This window comes from Helicoverpa armigera, chromosome 12 (genome assembly GCF_030705265.1).
Source record: "Helicoverpa armigera isolate CAAS_96S chromosome 12, ASM3070526v1, whole genome shotgun sequence".
Taxonomy (NCBI): Eukaryota; Metazoa; Arthropoda; class Insecta; order Lepidoptera; family Noctuidae; genus Helicoverpa; species Helicoverpa armigera.
Window position 1 is genome coordinate 2,929,891 of NC_087131.1, and position 22,282 is coordinate 2,952,172.

Here is a 22,282-nt window from a genome sequence, read left to right on the forward strand (position 1 = left end):
GGTTTCGGTTACATACTAATAAAAATTTTCCTTATAAAAAGCACTGTTAAAACTACTATAAAAGATAAGGCGTAAATCAGAACTAATCGTGATCCTATATACAACATGTAACATAATTAACGCACACCCTCAAACACCCTAATTAGAATATTATGTTATGATCATAATACACAAACTGAATTTTTAATTAAACATGTATATGCATTGTTATTTACTAAATTAGTTATACCAATTCTCGGAGAACTTTTTGGTCATACTACTACGCACGCAAATATCGCGCTGCGCGCCGCTCGACTCGACACAACATAACGAAACTACGGAAAAAGGCGACAATACACGAAGTCTTACTACTTTGAGTTACGGTCTATTTGAATTTGTTTTGACTGTACAGGGTTAATATGACAATAATTTCCGTAGTTTTAATTATTTTTTGGAAAAAAAATTACCTATATTAAAAATGATATAAATCGATTCAGTAAACGATTCTGAACAAACTAATTTCAGGATGTGCGTTAATTAAGTTACATGTTGTATATAATATTATATTTTAAAACAACTAGCCAATGTATTTATTAAATGTTATGGTCTAACCTTCTATATTAAAGAAGTTTTCATGTCATGAACATCTGGAGCATAATTTAGTACCGTGCAAGTTTACACAGACTTGCATAAAAAGTGGGTGAGCAACAATTTCATTATGAAGTTAATCTTAAAAATATTCATATACTTATATATAATAATAATAAGGGTAAGGGTTTCCGACCCTCATCATATTTATCAGTATCTTGTCTGCTATATGAAACCTTCGTTTATATATAGCTGTAATAAATTATCTTAAATCTTATACGTGAAGGTCGTAATCAAGCTATGTAATATGTGGTGACACACTAACCTACTCCACATTTATTTATTCTGTTTAATTTTTATGTAAACATGTATTAAATAAACCATATCAAAAATTGTTTTATTAAAATGTTAATAATGAGTGATTTTTAGTCTTTTAACGGCCAGTTTCTTCATCAAAAGTTAAAGTTAAAGTAATGTCCAAAGTAAAAGTAACGGTCAAATTCGTTTTTTCAAGGCTAAAATGACAGCAAAATTCATAGAAAAAATTAATTTAACCGTTACTTTAACTTTAGACATTACTTTGGCTTTAACTTTTGATGAAGAAACTGGCTGTAAGTCTTGAACTTTTATATTGCACATTCATATTGTTAAAAAAATATATAAATAAACGTATACTTTATTAAATAAAAGCGAGAGCATTATGAACCATTGAACCAACAAATGAGTTCACTTATACATATAAACGACACTCGACATACGCTCTGTAAATTCTGACGAGATTTAATGGCTTGTAACACTACAATTTAAACCTGACAATAAATACATACTCATCTACACTTTCATAATCACGTGGTTATAGAAAAATACCTTTATACCTACCACGGAAGAGTACCCAATATTCGATTGAATGCGGGAATTTGCGTACAACCAGCCAGGCGTGACTGCTTTTGACCAATTTAGTTCATACGCGTTAACACTTCTGAGCGTGAGTATTCCCGAGCTTTTAGTTTATAAAGGAAAGCCTGAAGTGTATTAACCAATGAAGAGTGCCTATCTAAGGCAAAACCGACCTATAAAGTAGGTATGTACATAAAATATCTGCGTTACGATAGATAAGTCAGTTTTGGTTTCACGAAGGGCTTGTGATGAGAGTGATAACGAGGTTAGAGAGTGACATAAAAATATATGAATTGGAGATTGCTTTAACGGAATTAAGGGTCTCTCATATCAAAAATGACTGAATGTTATCCCTATATAATGCTTGTGTAACTCTGACTGAATGTCGGCCTTTCACGCCAAAGCTTTCGAAGCAATTTTGTTATGATTTTGAAACATGCTTTGTACAATCTACATAGGTACCCAAAAACCTGAGAAAGGACATCGTCTTCTTTTTATCCAATAAACCGTTATATAAACTAGGAAACAGTTATTCATACTATAAAAAATAAAAACATCCCCAACAGATCAGTTTACTCTATACCTATAAGTCAATTATCCTTACCGAGTACTATTAGCTCTGAAACGTAATTAAAATCAGAGAAAATTACTCTGTATCCCATATAGGTTAACCTTTTCCTTCGTATAATTACTACTCTAACTACACTCTTTTGCAAAAAAAACGGGCACTTATGCGAAATCTTAGTTTTTAGGACTTTATGTGTATTTCAAAGGGTTTTAATGATTGGAGTATGTTTCTAGCATCAAAAGGGTTATCTAAGCATGCGTGAGAGTGGATTTTAAATTTGAATATTGTACAATTGCTAAGAAATTGGTTAAACCTTGTTTTGGACTAATTGCTGGCAGAATGTTCGTCGGTGTTTTGAAAAGTTTTTAAAGTGATTTTCAGAAAAATGATAATGCAGTTTTAATTAATGATTAATGTACCTTTTTGTTAGATCCAAACATTTTTGAAAAACTATGCGTATTTGTTAAAATTTTCTCCTGCTCTAAATGGGCTATACTGATGATTGATGGCAATGTTAAGAGTTTCGGTATTTTGATGTGAAGCATTCTATTGTTTAGATATTGTACCCACGTGTTTTAAAATATCGATTTTTCATAATTAAACACTATTTAGAGGAGTATCAGTACCTTGGGTTGCGACAAAACCGATTTAAAGTAAGCAGTGCCGATCACAACTCGTCTCCTATCGGACTTTGACATTTAAAAAATACTAAATTTTGTGATAAATGTTAAAATTAACCACATGAAAAATGTTGAGGAGGGTTAAAGCTATCTAAAAAGTCTAATTATTGCCGCGTTGAAGCTCTCGATAACTCCATAGGTATCGGGTTACTAAATGATGATTTGGCTGAAATCGAGTCAAGAATTCAAAATTATTGGCCAAACGTATGTTTGTTAAGAAATGAGTAGATAGCCAATTATTGTTATAATTTAAGCAGGAAAGTGTTGTGGATGCCAGAAAATCTCGGTGCAGGCAAGTTTATTTAATAAAATGTCCGTAGGATGAAAACACGCTATTTGAACGCTCAGAATCATAGATCTTCAGAGGTCCACGGAGTTTCCCAAGAGCCGAGGTTGTTTAAAAATCTGTGATTACGAGACCTTAAGACCTCGTGCTCACAGCCTATGCGCTATTTTCTGTATTTTGTAGAATTTCAAGACTTTTAAAAATGTCAAAGTCTGATAGGAGACGAGTTGTGATCAGCACTGCTTACTTTAAATTGGTTTTGTCGCAGCCCAAAGTACTGATACTCCTCTAAATAGTGTTTAATTATGAAAAAGCGATATTTTAAAACAGGTGGGTACAATATCTAAACAATAGAATGCTTCACACCAAAATACCGAAACTCTTAACATTGCCATCAATCATCAGTATAGCCCATTTAGAGCAGGTGAAAATTTTAACAAATACGCATAGTTTTTCAAAAATGTTTTGATCTAACAAAAAGGTACATTAATCGTTAATTAAAACTGCATTATCATTCTTCTGAAAATCACTTCAAAAACTTTTCAAAACCCCGACGAACATTCTGCCATCAATTAGTCCAGAACAAGGTTTAACCAATTTCTTAGCAATTGTACAATATTCAAATTTAAAATCCACTCTCACGCATGCTTAGCTAACCCTTTTGATGCTAGAAACATACTACAATCATTAAAACCCTTTGAAATACACATAAAGTCCTTAAAACTAAGATTTCGCATAAGTGCCCGCTTTTTTTGCAAAAGAGTTTATTTTTATTCCACTACACAGTAATATCATTTAACACATGATAGCTATCGCCGACGTATTTGATACTAACATGATTAAAAATATCGAGTTATGTTTTAGACCTTGGGTTTGCCTGTTCGAGTGCAATAAATTAATATACTCGCTTAAGAGCAACTGCAAACTGCCGACTAAACAGTCAGACGAGAGTTGAAGAAAATCTTGATTCTAATCAAAACATACTGTCGGTCTGATACCGGCTAAATACCTGATCTTTGTAATGTGCGTACTACCATTCATCTTCATACTGATTTACGAGCCCAAACAAACTATCGGCCAACTAAAAGTTTGTAGTGTGCTGGTGCCTAATGACATTAAAGTCATGTGGTTTGAAATCCCTGAATTTTTCCCTCTACTTTCACATTTTCACTAGTTCAGGTAAAGTGAATTAGTTTTTTTTTAATATTTTTTTGCTCTCCAAAAGGTATTTTGGGCGTAATTTGTATAAGTGAGTTTATGCTTTTGAAGTTAAATAAGTGATTATTTTGGCGTGCAGTGAGGTTTTCAGCATTACGTTAAATGTACCTACTTAACATATTCATTACTTTTAAGTACACACATAAAAGTGAATTGCTTTCTATTCGACTACTGAAAAACCTCTATATTTCGGTCAAAATTACCTAAAAATATATTGCTAAACTAATCTACACTAAAACGTGAACTATTTCCAAATTACACTAAAAGACATACACAGCCTATCGACTACCACATACTTATTTTTTTTTTTTCGAAAAATATTTTCAAAACACACAAATGACTGCTGACTAAAAATGAATGATACCAAAGATCACTTTAATAATTACGTTAACGAGTAAAAACCTGATCGGGATCGACTGCCGGACTGCGAGACACAGTCCGGCGGGGATTCGGGGAGCGGCCGCTTGCGTCTGCGCAGGATGTCTCGCCAGCGGCACAGGATCGCTGTCCTGAAGTACGTCCTGAACCTGGGGACAAGAGAATTATCAATGACTTGCATAAAAAGAAAAATAGAATACTTCGAAATATCATTATCCTTCAACCGGAGAACGTCTACACTGCTGAGCAGTAAGCCTATCCATTGATTTCCGAGCCCGAAAAACACGCAGCCCGCGCTTATCAATTATTTTTTCAGATTATTATCTAATCACCTCTTCGGTAGCCCTCTTGCACTCACTGGCTAGTTTGTGGTCTCTATGAGATATTTTGCTCTATCGCTCATTAGTTCCTTATGTTACATATATAGCCGACCCTTAACTAGTGTGTCTGCATCCAGACATAATGCGAAATATCCTTATGTAATCAGGGTTGATGGTCGTAAGTGTAATAGAAATGAAATGGAATTACGGGAGCAGGCATGTGGTTTGATTCCAATGTCGTCCAATATCAAAACGTTTATCATTATTTTGATACTTGTATGTTTGTCTGACAGTTTTTTGGCTAAGAATATAAACAATTCGCATAAATAAAGGAATATTGTTCTCTTTTTCAAAGATTTATATGCGTAGCTCGTAAGTTACGATGATAAGTAAAATAAAAACAGCTTTTATTTCTTTTTTCTTGAACTATCTTTTAAATAACTATTAGTGTCTGGTAAAGCAGAAAATTGGGCAGTAAACGAAGCTAATTCATTCAATTAGGTTTTGCTGAACAAAGAAATTAAATTGAATTTACATAACAGCTATAATCGTTGGATTTTTACAAAAAACATTTTCAGTTGTAAAATATACGAAATAACTTTAAGAAATTGTATCTTAATCTATTTGCCAATCAAAAAATACTTTGCGAGCCCACGCACTGTAGACGAACTTTCAGCCAATAGTTGGCCCAATGTTCGTGTGACAGTTTGTTATGGAACTAATCATGAATGCAATCAAACTTTTTACTCGGTCTGATACCGAGCCGATACCTGAACTTTTACTTTACTTTTTTTACTTTAGACATTACTTTAACTTTTGATGAAGAAACTGGCCGTCAGCCAACTAAAAATTGCAGTTATGTAAATTAAAATTTTCTAGAATTTAGATAATAAAAATGTATGGTGAGTATGTGTAATTAAATCTATGTTGAAAAGTACAGCAAGTAAATAAAACCCCATTGTACATATTTTTGAAAACTTTGTCCCCTGAAACAGTGAATTACGTCACAAAGCGATTGTTCCCTTGTTGACTATTGTTCACAATTTATGTACAAAGACTGCATGTAACTAAAAAGTATGACAGTGAACATTGCCCTGAGGCCCATTATCTGACAAACGCAGGATAATATTTTAATACCACGTACTACCACGGACTTTTCTGACTAACTACGGGTGAATTTTCGGGTTTAAAATCCTACAGCGCTATTCAAAGAAAGCCTTTTACAGATTTTATCTTCTAGGAAAGCATTTAATATAGTTTTTTCAAAGCCATTGAGGCAAAGCAACAAAGTGCTTCTACCTACATAATAAAAATTTGCAGGCTGAGTAGATAAGACTAATTATAATTAGTCTTCAAATAAAAAAAATATATAAGTGTCCAAAATATACTAAACAAAGTGTAATATTAATTTTAAAAGTGTCTTTCTTCTAACAAAAGGGAAAAGGCACTAAGTTTTGAACAAAGGATATTTTTCACTCGCTTTTCTAGATAAATTCACACCAGATCAATTCGTTTTTCAGTTTCCTGTAGACTGTCATAGTTAAATAGTTATTTCCTTAACAACAAAATTAAACAAGACTGTTACGTAAGTGTCAACTTAGCTATACATCTCGAAGATTCGATACAAAGTTTAGACCCGCAGGCCAGCAATACGGGCTTGCTTGCATTGCCTGCAAGTGTATTTCACAGTCCAATGGAGTCTGTATACAGTGCTTATTCTATAGAAACCTTTGGTTTCGTTTACACTTATGTGCGTTTTATAATTTTAAAACCATATATTTATTTATTTAAGATCTACCAACATCTGTCATCATCAATAACAATCATCTAAAGATTGTTTTACAGCACTTTTTCAATACGCATTTTTTACAAAATATAATCTTTAAAATGCGGAAAAGGTACTAGAAGTATGATCCTTTTTTTATATTGGTGAATTCCTAAAAAATATACACGCTACAAAATACGTCTCAAAGATTCAATACAAAGATTAAGCCCTCTAGCCATCAATATAAGTTCGCTTGAAATGCTTTTCACTGTAGGTACTCCGATGCAGGATAGAGCTCGGGTTCGGACAATAGTGGTACAATATCTCGGTCCAACGCGTCTTTGTTCCAATGAAGTTGGTAACCAATTGATTGTCAACAGAGAACGAAATGAGGTAACGTTCGTAACAACCCACGTTCTTTCGAGATAAGTAGGTACCTGCAAATTGCTTTTTGAAAATTGGATGCATTTTTAAAATTTTATATTTTTCATGTAAAAGTAAAAGGTTATTTTCTTTTATGAGCATATCGTTTAAAGTTATCTTAAAAATTCCTTTGAAGATACCTATGTTACTTCTGTTTTTTTTATACTTGAATGCGTTTTGTAGATTTTTGTTTACTTTGTTCTTTTATGAGTAGGTATTGGTTAACATGAATTTGCATAGTTATTTAAATATTTACATGGTAAAAAATGTAAGCAATTTTAAATGCATCTGAAAAACTGCATCGCCAGTGGGTATAAAAAGTATATTTAATTTTAAAACTAAGTACCTATTTGTACACAAGAGATCAAAGGTAACCCTAAACACAAAAAATTAAAATACCTACTCATTTAGTAAACAGAAAACGAACAGTTTTCCTAATTATTCGTGTCCCCAGGTACGAGAAAAACCAAAAATCCTGAATAAAAAAAATGCTAATTTAGTTAAGTTTATTCTACCATTTAATTATGTAGATTTTGATCTACCACATCGGGCCGTTAGCGTCTCTCGCACGTGCTTGAGCCATAATTTATAATATAATCTTCCAGCGACTGCCTTAATGACTTTCTTGTGCACGTTGGCGATAGGTTATTAAAAATGCACCTATATTTAGTAAGTTTGTTCATTTTGTTTTTAAGGTGTTTAAGGACAGGTAGTCTCGTGAGTTTTTGGGATGGATTAGTTTAAAAGTAATAATAAGAATGTTTCCTATAAAACTGTTCTGTAATATAGTATGATACTAATATGCTACAGTTCTGTTCATATTACATATTACATAGAATGGGCTTCGGTATTTGCGTTTTTGTATTTTTTTCTTGTTCTAATTATTGGGCCAAATCATTATGAAAAACAGTTACGTAAAAAGTAAATTACCCAATGCTAAACAAGAAAATTGTTACACAGAATTAGTACTGATCACTAAATAACAAAACCCTGTGTTTACTTACAAATATCCATATGATTAATTTTCTGAAAACCATTGACATACCTATTCGGAACCCACACTATTCATTCGGTTATTTTATCGATACAAAACAATTGGTTTACACGTCACTAGTCAATTTTCAATTGGAACTACATAAACCTATCATTCCAAGAATTAATATACGGTTTTCGAATGGTTAATAGTTCTGAGGGACCGATTATGATCCCATTTTGGGGACCAAAATAACTTTTCAATGGGTCTTAACAATGAAGTTTTGGTATTGTTACCCATATTTAATTAATGTTCACTAATTATTTTGTAATCCTCATAATACTAAAAGGTTTATTAACAAACAATTCATGTATATTTAGCCTATACTAGTATGTAGTGCTTATTTCTATCGCTTTTTCAAATCCTATTGCGGTCTATTGTCTAGCCTAAGGATTGATTTACAACCAAATGAATTTTCTTTTGAAACAAATTGGCTAAATCAAGGCAGGATTACGCCTGTACAAATAATTAGACATCACCCTCGTTTTAGGCCTTCTGATTATGTAAAAATTATGAAGCAATAAAAAGTGTGCCAGTAATAAATCTAGATAAAAACTTATTTTTTCAAAGTAGGCTAAAAATCAACACTATTTTGAAGGTGAAATTTACCAAAGACAGTCCCCAAAACGCCCGCCCTTCACTACTTCCTATGTATTTTTTTTCTGGGAAGAAGTGGTGGAGCAAACTCCCCAGCCACAATTCTGCCTGTATAATTTGAAGAACCTTAGATCTAAATAAAAAAAAAAAATATTGAAACTTACTTGGCATTCATCCAGTAGTAAATAATGGGGTTGACCATAGCATTTGCCATGGCTAACCAATAGAAGCCGAGGTACATATGCTGAACATACTTCATATACAATATTGACGGGTTGAAGTGTGTGTAGATGAAGTACGAGTGGTAAGGCAGCCAGCAAATACCGAAGATTACTATCACTAGGATGAACATTTTCACAACCTGTGGACAAAATTAATGATGTTCAAAAATGTAAGACAGTAAAACCTTCAAAGTTATGGGTTCCACTTATCATTTGCCTCATCTGATTAACCTTTTCCCAACTATGGAGTCGGCTTCCAATTTTACTAGATGTGGCTGAGTACCAGTGTTTTACGTGGAATGACTACCCATTTGATCTCCTCAACTCTGTTACCCGGAAAGACTGATACCTCTTGGTAAGAATGGTTGTCAGACTTACTGCGACTAGTATCTGTTTACCAATAACAATTACCAAAGGTGTCCAAATTATAATCAGAGCATACCAGTTTATCGTGCTTTCCGTGAACTTGTCATGAAAAGATGTCACCAACCGCGCTGAGTGTTGCTTAACCTTATGATCGATCGATCCGCGCGGCTTTGACCTACCATGAGCTCTTCCCGATGTTCAAAAGCGTATGATCATACAAGTTTCATAGTTATATGCGCCACTCATATTCAGTTTATACGATCAACAGTTGAACTGTAGTGACAAATTCTAGTTTCATAGTTCTTAACTGTGTGTGTGTTTCATAGTAGTAAACAGTACTTTGTAGTTTTATCGCTCAGTGAAAACTGAACATTTGTGGCAGCCATTAAATGTCTGGATGGGTGCAGCTGTTTGTATGGAAATTGCCAGCTACGTGGGGACATAGGGTAATTTGTAGGGGTCTTCGAATTTAAACAGGTAGTAGGATGTTCTTGTAATAAAATAAACCGTTACTATAAGATTTGGAACATCTATACTAATACGATAATGACGAAATATTTTGTCAACTGAGACATAGGCTATATTTTATCTCAATACGGGTATTACATCCAACGAAATAGGAGGAAAACGGCTAGTCCTTTATTAATATTTTCAACTTTTAACAGAACCAGACAATCATAAGAAGCTGGCACAACTCTAAAAGGTACACCATTCATTCAGAAACTTTCAAAAAAAGCACCAACAGTAAAACCAGCGATTTTCCGACTGTCCCACTGGCACATTGCCAGTAGAACCTCATTGTCTCCACTTTAGCAGTCCGAACGTGAACAAACACAACGTGAGCGAAACTAAATTGAATAAAACATTGGTTTGGCAACTCTGCATCGTTGTTACGTGGAGTATCGACAATTTTCGGAGAAGACCGACGATAGGTATTTGTTTTTATAAGACTGCAACTTGCTATGTTTCAGGTTGGTACAAATCTTGCAACCCGTTGGTACCTAATGCTGCCAGCCTCTTGGGTACGCTCCCAGTTGACAGCGATGGAGATGAATTTTTTGACGCGTTTTCGATAATTATAGTGTTTTTTTATTGTTTTACTAGGATATTTTTTATGTATTGTAAATATCTATGTAAATAAACTAAAATATAACTACTTAAAACCCGATTTTGAACAACTCGTGGTCTGAATAAGTTGCTTTGTAGTTAAACTTACTAAAGTAAGGGATTTCAATTACGTAACAATAGATAGGTATTTAAAAGCAGACTACCTTGAAGAAAGCAATTTTAAGCATTTTGTAGCGACAACGTTTTAAGTTATATAATAATTTAAAGTTTTGCTTTACTCAATTTATTGCAGAGCATTTTAATAAAAGCTTGGTTCAAAATGATTTTTTAAACATTTTAGTTACAAGTATGAAATTGAAATTCTAAGAAGATTTGGAAACACCCTTGTGATACTAAGATAATATTTCGGCAATGTTACATACATGAAGCGGATATTAACGTTAAAATATGCGTATCGTGTGTTACTAAGAAGCTAGAAATCTTAAGCTGATAAGCATGCCTGGAAGGTCTACGTGATTATTCGGAAGAGTTGCCGTGCCTTCCGAATATAAAGAAAAAAGGGATATTCAGATAATGTCTGATTATTACCCGAGTTCCGCCTATACTGAGAGAAGCCAGTTACTAAATTATGGGTAGATGAGTGACACTTCTAGAAAATCCACCCTAAGAGAAGTCGTTGTTTAGATATTTCACTAGTAAAAAAATCTAAAAGTGAGTAGCACTGACAATTATTGAATATCTGTGGCCAGAAAGTCCAAAAAAAGGCCAGAAAGTCTAACAAACAGTCTTACTGACTGAGTCTGGTCGGGTAGGCAGTCGCTCCACGCATAACATAAGCACTCAGCTGCATCCAGTTAGATTCGAAGTCAACCTCGAACAGTTGGAAAAAAGCTAGGCTAATGATTTTTTATACATATTATTTTTCTTCTACATACCTTCCGTTTCGACCGTATCGAGTCGACCTGTCGCTGCGTCAGCTCGCCGATAGAGCCGGATCCCCATAGCACCTTGCCCATCGCTGAGTAAAAAAACGTCATCCCCAGCATTGGAATCGCGTATGTTACCACGAAGAATAGCACCTGGTACCTGGGATGGAATAAAAAAGAACATTATTTTGAGATCTTTTAGACTTTAATGTGACAGACCTATTATTATGCTAAGTGAAGTGATCGCAAAAATAGTGAGCCGTGATGATCAGCGAATCCGTTTGTATAGATCACATATGTTTATCAACTGACTTTCCGAAAAACCGACTTTTAGTCTTATTTGTCAGACAAATACTATGCTGAAAACCCCTAAATCATCTAAATCGGTTCACCCAAACGTAGAATAATCACGCCGATACTGGTTAAACTAAAAACCTCCTTTTTAAAAAGGACTGACATAAAAGTCGATCAAAAGGAGAGGTTTCAAGGTTTTTGTGGTAGCTTTACCACTCGTCCTTAATTTTCTACGAATTTCTTTCAAAACATAACGAAACTAACACATCCCAATCCTTCTCAAGGCTAAACATTTTGGTGTGAACATAATAATGTAGAACAACCACGAAACTAGTGTTATTGAAATAAATAACACAAGTAAAATGTTATGTTTAATTAAAATTTGCCACAAGCTCACAGCTCTCAGTTCACACAGTGTAAAGTAAATACTAATATTATAAAGCTGGCGTTTGTATTGAAAGCGCTAATCCCAGGGACTACTTAAAAAAATATTCAAATTCAAAAATATTTGGTGGGTCCCATTTAAAAAATATTTTTAGTGTTTTAACCCATACATTGATGAAGGCTGTTTGATACATTTTTATCTGGGTGCACGGAGTACCCACGGGACGCGGATGAAACCGCTGGTGGAAGCTAGTATTTCTTAAATTATTCCTGAACTCTGCAAGATAGGGATGGAAATAAAATTTTTGGTTACTATGTACGAACCTGAATAAAATTAAAATATCATCAGTAGAATAGAATACTTAGAATACTTAGATACAATTCTGGCAAGATACCAATTTTAAAGAAATCAAATAACATTTCAAGTGTAAGTTCGAACAAATTGAAAAATGAAATACAGTTTTCAAAAGCAAATAAAAGAGAGACAATTAAAAATAAACTCAGAAACGAAACTATTTGTCTTGTTCGGGACCAAACATTAATTTAACAATATTGTCCTAACAAACAAGAAACTAGCTCTGTAGACTGAAGTCAAACATGGTAGAAATAAAGTGCGTCTATCATTTTGTTACCCTTTCGTTACTAAGCTAAGGATAATAACAGGGTTTGATTCTGTGTAAATTGGGACATTCGGAAATATACAAAAATTAAAACAATTTACCTATATAATAATTACTTATGTTTAAAACAATCACGAAGTACGGCGATTCACTTTAAATAACTGAACTTCTAATAATGTTACATGTATTTACGGTTAAGGTAAGGTTGTCTAGAAGAGATCGCTCTTAGCCAAAAGTTCGCCCATTATGTCACCTACTTCAATTCATTCTACGATCAAAAGTGTAAAAATTGTTGTACCTAAAAAAGTAAATCTATCTATTTAAGTTGACTTTTCACCCTCAAAAGTTGCCCTATTAATATAATATACTAGTAGTAGTAGATAATGTAATAATACATACTATTACATTATCAAGAAAGTACCAGTTTGAAAATAAACCAAGACTATAGCCGTGAACGTGACGCTAAAATAGTTTCTGCTATGAAACTCGTCTGGGGCGATTCACGAAATTCAATTTGATACGGCGGAAAATATTACTAGCGCTCTGCTCCTTCAAATAAATTGGAGAATATTTTTATCCGCTTTCCCGTCTTTTATAATGTTATTTAGTGGGGCTAAATTGAGCTTTTTAGAGGCTTTTGTACGTCCATAAATACTTGGCTATTTTATTGAAAAAGTGGTTGTTAATTGTTAATTTGGTCTTATTATATTTAGAGAAGCTAGACTGGTCATAACAACATTGGCTTTTCTTTATTTGTATCTCAATTTTCTTCCGCCTTTATCTGTTATCTATAACCCTTATTCATTTGTACCTACGAACACAAATTGGTAATGATCCCACTTCTTCTATCGACTAAATTATTGGACTTTGTAAAAAGGCTTTGTATTCAACTAATCCACCAGCATATTTTTATAAGTTCCATTCTTGAGATTACCTATCCATCTCCGTGTCCTAAGAGAATCGAAGGGATCGAAATAAGTTAGAATAATAAGAGTTATCCAGAATAACAAGATTTCCATCTCTCATTAGTCGGCGTGAACACAAAAGTAAGTATTATAGGGAACTGTGCTCAGATTACCAGTAACCACTCTAGGGATTTTGTGCACGGAATACTAATCGCTTCAATCGGAATAATATGCTTCGAGCAATCTCATGTATTTTGAGACTTTTTGTTAGTGGGCGGATCTTAGAATAGACTTGAATAATTAATTTTCTGACCTAAGTTAATTGTTTTAATAGAAAGAAATTAGAGCTCAATGAGCATATTAAACCGTCAAATTATTTTGATATAAATAGAACATTAGGTATTTAGTTTCTCTCATAAAAAGTTTGCAAGGTTAGAGATGTTATTAAATAAAGCAATTCAAATCAAGAGTGATTTCATAATAATCTCATCTCTGATTATCTCAAAAACATGTATTCACCAACATCAATAATTTATCGGCATTATTTAAGAAATCAAACATTTCTATCTTTTACATTAAAATAGTCTATGTTGTGTATTTCCAATCACGCAATCTATTTTCAGGACAAAAACACAAATTGTTCTAAATCACAAACCAATCAAATTATGATATCAAATCCGTTCCATTCTTGTCTAATTCTATTCGTAGTATTCGTATCATAATACATTATCTTCTCTCACGAATAACTACACAAATCATTACCATTATCCCTTAACCTTAGGGTGGTGTTACACTATTATGTTTTTGTAATACGCATTTATTTATTTAGTACACTATGAAGAACTTACAGCTAAACAAGTAAACAGTAAACAGTTATTACATAAGTAGTGTTTCTAAGATCTTGTGGATTACAAAACGCATATGTGATTGCCCCATACCTATGACAATTGAAAGTATCTTTATAATTAGGGGTCGTAACAAATATGTATTTCTTCTGGCTATTTCTCTCTCGAAAACAGGAAAAATGCAAACACATGTTGTCCAAACTTAAATGTGTACCCATGCTTAGCCATTTTTTCGCAAGCAAAGTAATGAGGGTAAACAATTTTGGTAAAAACTCCTCATAATGTGAGGTATTCTGTACGTAATGAAGTCGGCACGATATTAAAAACCCCTTTAGCCTTCAGAATTGCGCACAAAATATTTCTTGCAGACATTTAAAAAAAAACTCGTCATTTCTAGTGTATTTAACGAAATCGCTTTGTGGGTTTTCTAAATCTTGCACAAAGCAGCCCGTAGTCTGGAAGTTGGTGATTGATTCACCCGTGCATCGGAGAGCACGTTAATGTCGTGCCTGCGCCTAATCTCAGTCGGTCGTGTCGGATTGCCGTCCCATCGGGTTATGAGAGTGAAGGAATAAGGAGTGCACCTGTGTCTGCGCAAATGCTCGTGCACTGTAATATGTCCTGCGGCTGATGCTTATATGAGAACAGCCGCCGTGGCCGAAATCACCCGTGAACGCCATTATTTGATAAAGTTTTCAATCTATACTAATATTATAAAGCTGAAGAGTTTGTTTGTTTGTTTGTTTGAACGCGCTAATCTCAGGAACTACTGGTCCGATTTGAAAAATTCTTTCAGTATTAGATAGCCTATTTATCGAGGAAGGCTATAGGCTACTTTTTATCCGGGTTCGTGCCGAGGTTATCCACGGGATGCGGGTGAAACCGCTGGCACGAGCTAGTATTAAGTAAATGTGGTCCCAGATACATTTAAGTAGTGTAACACCAACCTTACTAAACCGCGCATGATAAGAGCTCTCCGTCTCTTAGAGTAGCTTCAGAAATCGGACGCTCATTGTTATCTAGCAAAGGGTTCGCTATCATATGTCTAGACGATATAAACGACTAATATTATCTGGCAGTCCCTTTGTTTATCGAGGTTTAGTTGAATTTATTGAAATAAATATTCTATCTCCTATTTTCATGTTTACTGATTTTATAAAGAGGAAATGGTATCTGTTCTCATATCAGGAGATCAGCCAGCTGCGCAGGACATATTATAGTGCACAAGCATTTGCACTGACACAGGTGCACTCACTATTCCTTAACTCTCATAGCCCGATGGCCTGATCTCTTTCCGGTCGTATCGGATTGCATAGGCTATATTTTGTCCGGGTTTGAGCAGTAGTTCCCATGGGACGTGGGTGAAACTAAGGGAAACAGTCAGTGTTTAATATTTTATTCACAGAATTCATAAGTGTCTGATATATGGCGATATATTTTAAACTTATCGTTGTGCACAGCTTGAGAAGGCAACTTGCTGACTGCAATATATTAGAAGAATAAAGTATTACTGTTCAGTGTGTCCTTACTCGATAGAAAATCCACTCAGTACGTAATAAATACGATTCGATTTGTCACTATAAAACAAATGATTGTTATTTACTTTACTATTCATTTTATTTACACAACTAAACAATATTCATATGACTGAACACAAACTATTTTCTATTATTTTATTTGTCTTGTTCGACTTCTTTTCTGAATTGGTTACTAAGCAATCTTTAAGTATGCTTATAACCTCACAGGATTCCCTAAATTGAATTCAAAATTACATGACATCTCACAAGTATTACTTATGTATTTGCCTTCGGTCTTATTTGTAGTAATTATTTAATACACAAACACTATCATCTCATCTCCCGAGCCTTTTTGGGGTTTTGAACTATGTTGTGGTCGGCTTCCAGTCTACCCGGATTCAGCTGAGTACCAGTGCTTTACAAGAAGCGACTGCCTGTCTGACCTCCTCAACCCAGTTACCCGGGCAACCCGATTGGTGTCTAAGATCTACTGAGAAAGTACATAAAAACTTATAAAAGTTGCATTTGTACTTGCCTAATCTGGAATCGAATCCACGCCCTCATTCTCAAGATGTTGGCTCTTTACCCCTTAGGCCATCACGACTTTTCTACACTATACAAAAACACACTTCACCATAATAATACAAAACAAATGAATACCCATTTCGGCCATGTCATTATTTGCCAATACAATGAGAAATGGCAAGAAACAAGGGCTGTTACTTATCTAACACGTATTAGCCACAAATGGCTAAAACAATAGTGTTACTTGCTCATTGAAATGTAAATTGTATTACAATAGGTATTGCTTAGTTCGGATTTAATAGATTGAGCGAAATGTATTGAGGGATTGATAGAAATCGCCTTTGAATAATTGAATGTTTCGGACTAGATTCCGTCGGTTTAATCCGCTATTATATCTTAACACACTCTATACCTATATTTTATTTTGATATGTAAGCTTTATTACTACCAAGTTTCGTTAGAATCTGTCAAGTAGTTATTGCGTAAAAGGAGGAAGGAACGAACATCCATTCATTCATGAAAAATTTCAGGTTTATAACGTTTGTAGAATTGGGTACCCAGCTTCAGCTTCATTATCACGTAACCTCTTCTCATTCATAGAAGGCATGAACATTAATATCCATGTTTGTTTGGGGATTTCAGTCTTTAAAGTCCAGGTTTCTTCAAAATGTTTTCCTTCATCTTCATCCTCCGAGCCTTTTTTCCAACTATGTTGGGGTCGGCTTCCAGGTAGCTAGAAGGAGCGACTATCTGACCCCCTCAATCCAGTTACCCTGGCAACCCAATACACCTTGGTTAGACTGGTGTCAGACTTACTGGCTTCTGACTACCCGTAACGACTGCCAAGGATGATCAATATTTTTGTTTTCCTTCATCATTACTCATTTATTGTTGTCTAAGACTAAGACATAAATAAGGATACATATTTTTAGCTAATTGAAAACGTGTCTTGAATTGGACTTATTTTGTTTACTTCTTTGGTTCAACATACAAAATACAATGCAACTTATTTTGGTCTGTGATAATTATAAATGCCAGACTACGTGTGTGTTTTAAATATTCAATTATTGGGTAAAGTTAGTACAGAGGAAGTTTACACGTTCCTTAACTTGACGACACTGAAACGGAAATTGCGTTTAAAAACCTTGTCAAGAGGTGACAAGATAATTGAAAAAGTATTATTTCTTTCTTTGAAATTAATATAATATAAAATTTTAATAAATTTATTCAAGAGCTTTTAGCAGAAAATGATGTCTGATTTCCCAGAAAGGAAAAGCCGGTTCTTGGAAAACAACCTATTATCTCGTTTTGTAATCCCTGTGTATTGAATGGTATAAAGCCTTTATTGCTATAAAGGTAAATGAGCGATACACACAATCATCGTTGAAGTACCTAGTTGTATAACAAGCCGAATATCCCTTTTCTAGGAAGGATATGTGAGCTTTCGATAATTCGAGGTATTTAGGGCAGAATTATATACATGGGCTTCGCATTATGCTTACTTATATATATATATAACAAATGCGAAAAAAATAGAAAGGGAGTCGGTCTGTCTATATTATATATCTTTCTGTCTGCTAATAATACTGCTGAACAGATTTATCTGAAAGGTAGAAAGTCTAGAGTCTGAGAAAAGACATAGGCTACTTTTTATCTGGTTACTGGAATAGCTTCCTCGGGACTGGGTTATAACGGCTAATTAATAGTATCAGCTACATTGGTATACTTACCTATCGATAATTGGGAAGTAGTAGTACTGAATCGAGTCAATAGTTGCCATCAAAAAAGCATTATCATTTTACATAATACTAAACTTATTAAGAGATCATTCAAAACAAATAGAACGCAAGGGAATCTTGTCTGCATTGCAATCGAATTAATAAAGTTATTACCGCCTAACTGACTACGAGCAACTCGAGCATAGTTCACCTCTATTTGAGAAAGCTCGAGCATACCTCGAGGAAATCTTCTAACTAATTTGTTTACATGGAATTCACTAGTAATTTACTATTGGTAAAAATATGTATTTAAAATGACATGGTATTGCAAGACTTTCATGATTATGTAGGTACCTAGTTGAAAATACAAATAATAAATTACTACATTAAGAAAGTATACAAATAGTGAAGAAACCGAAAGTCAAATATCGGCGCTTCAGCGAATTTCAAAATCCGAACCTTTTTCTTTCGGGAAAGTTTTATAAAAATAAATATAAATTACTTTACCACATGTTTCTGTTTATCAAGCAATTCTCCAAAATTACAAAACTGCTGACCAAGAAAACAATGTAAGCCATTATATGTAGTCTATTACAAACTTGATTTAGTGTTCGTCAGCATCGATATTATACGAGATCTTTTACTAGAAATACACACATTTTTCTAACCTCTAAATTACCCAAGGATAGTGAGAGTAAGTTAAAATTCTATTACGAGATTTCACTATTAACCAACAGAGTTAGAGTTAAGTTAAACCATTGAAATAACTTTCCTCTATTATAAACTCGGTTCTAATTTAATTCTCGAAGATCTAGAAACTAGAGGAACTTCAGATTGGAGTGCACGTGGAACATGTTTGTCTGGTTATTAAAAACTTCGTTTACAAACTTGCTTTAGTAAAGTTTTAAATGGTAGGTAAGTTATGAAATTAAGTCTCTGTGAGAACATGTGTTTTGTTGCCGGTAAACTTCAGACTGTAGTACTCTTTATCGTCTAAGTTGTTGTTGAGTTCTTAAAACGACGTGTTTAAAGGAAATGTTACTGAACTCTTAATGTTATAATTGATTTAAACTACGAGCTGAACTGATTGAAATTCGAAATTACCAACGGTTTTTTAAATAACTTAAATGACAAGTAGGTATGCATATCCCAAAGCGAGCTAAAATTAAATAGTTCGATTGAAAATTACACCTCCTCCAATTCATTACTACAAATCAGAATCAGTGTTCCAAAAGTAAAATAAGCAACAACAGAAACATCTACTAAATAAAAAACAATGTATAAAGGGGACTGAATGTTTTGTGCAGTTGACAATTCTAAAGGCAGTACAAAAACTACCGACATTCCTTGAAAATTGACATCTGCTAACTGCACAAACATTCAGTAGACCTATTGTATAGGTCTATCTATCTACAATTCAAAATTTGAATACTCACACAAAATCCATATACGAGACGTCTGGCAGTCCGTCAGGCCACGACAGCAAGCATGCAGTTTTGAGGATACCTTTCGACCTGCACAGATGGAAACCAGACGTTTTAATTAAAATTTTGCACAGCACACTGCAGTGCACAGCTTGAGGTGACAAAGGCATTTTGGGAATTTTTAATACACGCGTTTCATGAAGGTATTTGTATGAAATATTGTATAGCCGATCAGTTTTTATATAAAACTAATTTTACGGCTTTTGTCACGGTTATATTAATATTATTTAATACTATAACATCAAGACGACCAACACCTTACTTACGAAACGTCGGGATTAAAAAATATTAATTTAACCGAGATAAAACCCATAAAAGTATTTTTATTTATATGTCTAATATATTTATAAGCGTAAGAAATAAAAAATCCGTTTTTAGTTAAAACTTTTTTAAATTACGATTTGGTGAGTATGATAAAGGGTCTACTTAAATGCCTAATCTTTCCACTTCTATTTAGTGTTGTATTGCTATGATTTTTAACTTCACTCTGTAAACAATAAAAAACAACTCATATGTCTGTCTTTATAATTGCTTATGTTTGTACCAACTTGCTACATCCGGTTAGACTGGAAGCCGACCCCAAAATAATTGGGAAAAAGCCTCGGAGGATGATGATGTTTGTACAAACTTGTTAACTTTAAATTGTCTAATTACCTTAGAGAGTTTCAGTTGTATGTAGGTTAAGTACATATTTGTTCAAATAAGGCTAAGTGAGTCTAAATGAGGTTCTTTTTATTCATTTTTAATTTGTTTTTTTTTTTTGTTTCTTAGCTATGGTCAAACAGGGAAAATTATTCTATTTATACAGACCTTGGCAGATATTTTGGTATTTTCAGGATTTAACATATAGGTTTATAATGGTGTGTGCTATTTATGTCCTTAAAAAAATATCGAAATGTCAAACACTTTTAACACACACCAGGGAGGTATTTATTTGCCTTTATTTATTTTATTTATTCAAGATTTTTTTCAATAAACTTTTAATTGAAAATTCCCAAAACACCATGTAATGGTATTTTTTATCAACAGCTAGCAATTTAAAAAATAACAGACAATCGGGGTGTTGATTGGAAAAACAAAAGTCGACCAATTTGCTGGTATGTGGAATTGCGTACAGAATAACGTTGCAATTAATAATGTAAACAAATAAAACAAGTATATATAACATTTTTTATTTAAAACAAACTGTGTATTTGGTTACGGATATTCCGCTATTGTAACAGTGGCTCAGAAATATATAAATGCGAACAATCATCAATATCTCGGAAATGTGTGGAATAAATTATAATATTATTCTCCTAACCTACATATACTTTCACAAATAAAATCAAGATACTAAGGAATATAGTTATTATTGAAAATACTCGCAAAGTAATCTATCTCGGAAAGGTTTTAGAAGCGTTTACCTTTTTTAAGCCATCTAAAAAAAACTTAGACGCTCCGCAAAGTGGTCGAAGTGCGTCCGGTTCTTTGCCATTGATCTACTTGGCCGGTAATCAATAACGACGAATATCAATACCCTATACATCTGTAGATTTGCCTGCTAGAAATAAAATTTTAACATTAGCCTCATGTACAAGTAGGTAAAATCAAATTCTTATTTCTAGTAAAAATCAACAGATAGCAATCCATCGTAGGCCCATCAGACTGTTCATAAGTAGACACTTGTCTTCATCAAGAATTCTTCTTATACTCTACACTCATACTCCAATTATCGTTAAAGGATACGTATTTTATGCTCGAAATTGTAGTACTTGAAAGTATAATAGGTACTAGAAAACATAGAAATACATTTTCTCAGCATTATCTGCAGCACATACCATCTTTTTAAATGCTGCATTTTATTGTAACATGTGTTACTTTTATATTAGCCATTTTCTTCCACAAAATGCACTTCTATTACTACGACGAACATAGGAATATTTGCTGGTATATTCCAGAAAACGCGACTGGATAAAGTAAGAAAAGAGTATATAAGAGGAAGTTTGAAAGTGCCTTCGTAAACAGAAAAGCGGCGTGGAAACCGGCTGTCATGGTATTGGCACTAAAGTCATGTAGTAAGGAAAGTGATGAGTATGAACGTGGATGGATACCTATAGTAGAAGGAGATGACCAAAGAAAGGATGGATGGATTGTGTGTCGATGTCAAAGTCGATGTGGTTAGAAAGAACCCGTTAAGAAGTTACCGGTGCGATAGAACGGCAGATAAAAGAGTATGGAAGGAGAAAACACGCTGCGCCGACCCCAAAAAGAATTGGGACAAGGTCAGGAGGATGATGATTCTAGATAATACCTTGAAAGTTTCTTCAAAGTTGAAAATATTATTCGATACTCCAGCCTTATCACGTAGGCTCTTATATACGAGACTAGACTTTCGCTAATATTACAATGTCACTTTGACACTGCTTTTTTGTTTATTATTCAATTTTGCAACAATGTGTTGTCAATTTGTAGTACTATTATGCTGATATACTTTCATTTGTTTACTTGTTGCTAAAATTCACTTACCTTTCCCAATTACTCACGAAATGTGTCTTTTTAATGTGTTTTAAATAATATTGGATTTAAATATTTTTGTGACGAAATAATCTAGTATAGGTCATTATTTTTATGCGTGTCATGGTAAAAATTGACTGAAAGAAAAATGAAATTTAATCATTCCTCATTAAACATTGGT

At 33.7% G+C, this 22,282-nt stretch overlaps 1 protein-coding gene across 4 annotated transcripts in view; it reads right to left on the bottom strand.

Annotated features, from left to right (window-relative positions):
- The window catches only part of LOC110378152 (tachykinin-like peptides receptor 86C), a 68,640-nt gene that overhangs the window by 9,199 nt on the left and 37,159 nt on the right, over positions 1–22,282 (bottom strand). For 2 of the 4 annotated variants that reach the window (XM_064037152.1, XM_064037151.1), the window contains exons 6-9: positions 19,558–19,635; positions 11,323–11,473; positions 8,897–9,093; positions 4,619–4,743 (exon numbers count right to left, since the gene is read on the bottom strand). In XM_064037152.1, coding sequence (XP_063893222.1) covers positions 4,619–4,743; positions 8,897–9,093; positions 11,323–11,473; positions 19,558–19,635 — 551 coding nt within the window. Of the gene's footprint in view, positions 1–4,602; positions 4,744–8,896; positions 9,094–11,322; positions 11,474–19,557; positions 19,636–22,282 lie in introns of all 4 variants that reach the window. The other 2 variants (XM_064037154.1, XM_064037153.1) reach the window with 1 other exon arrangement.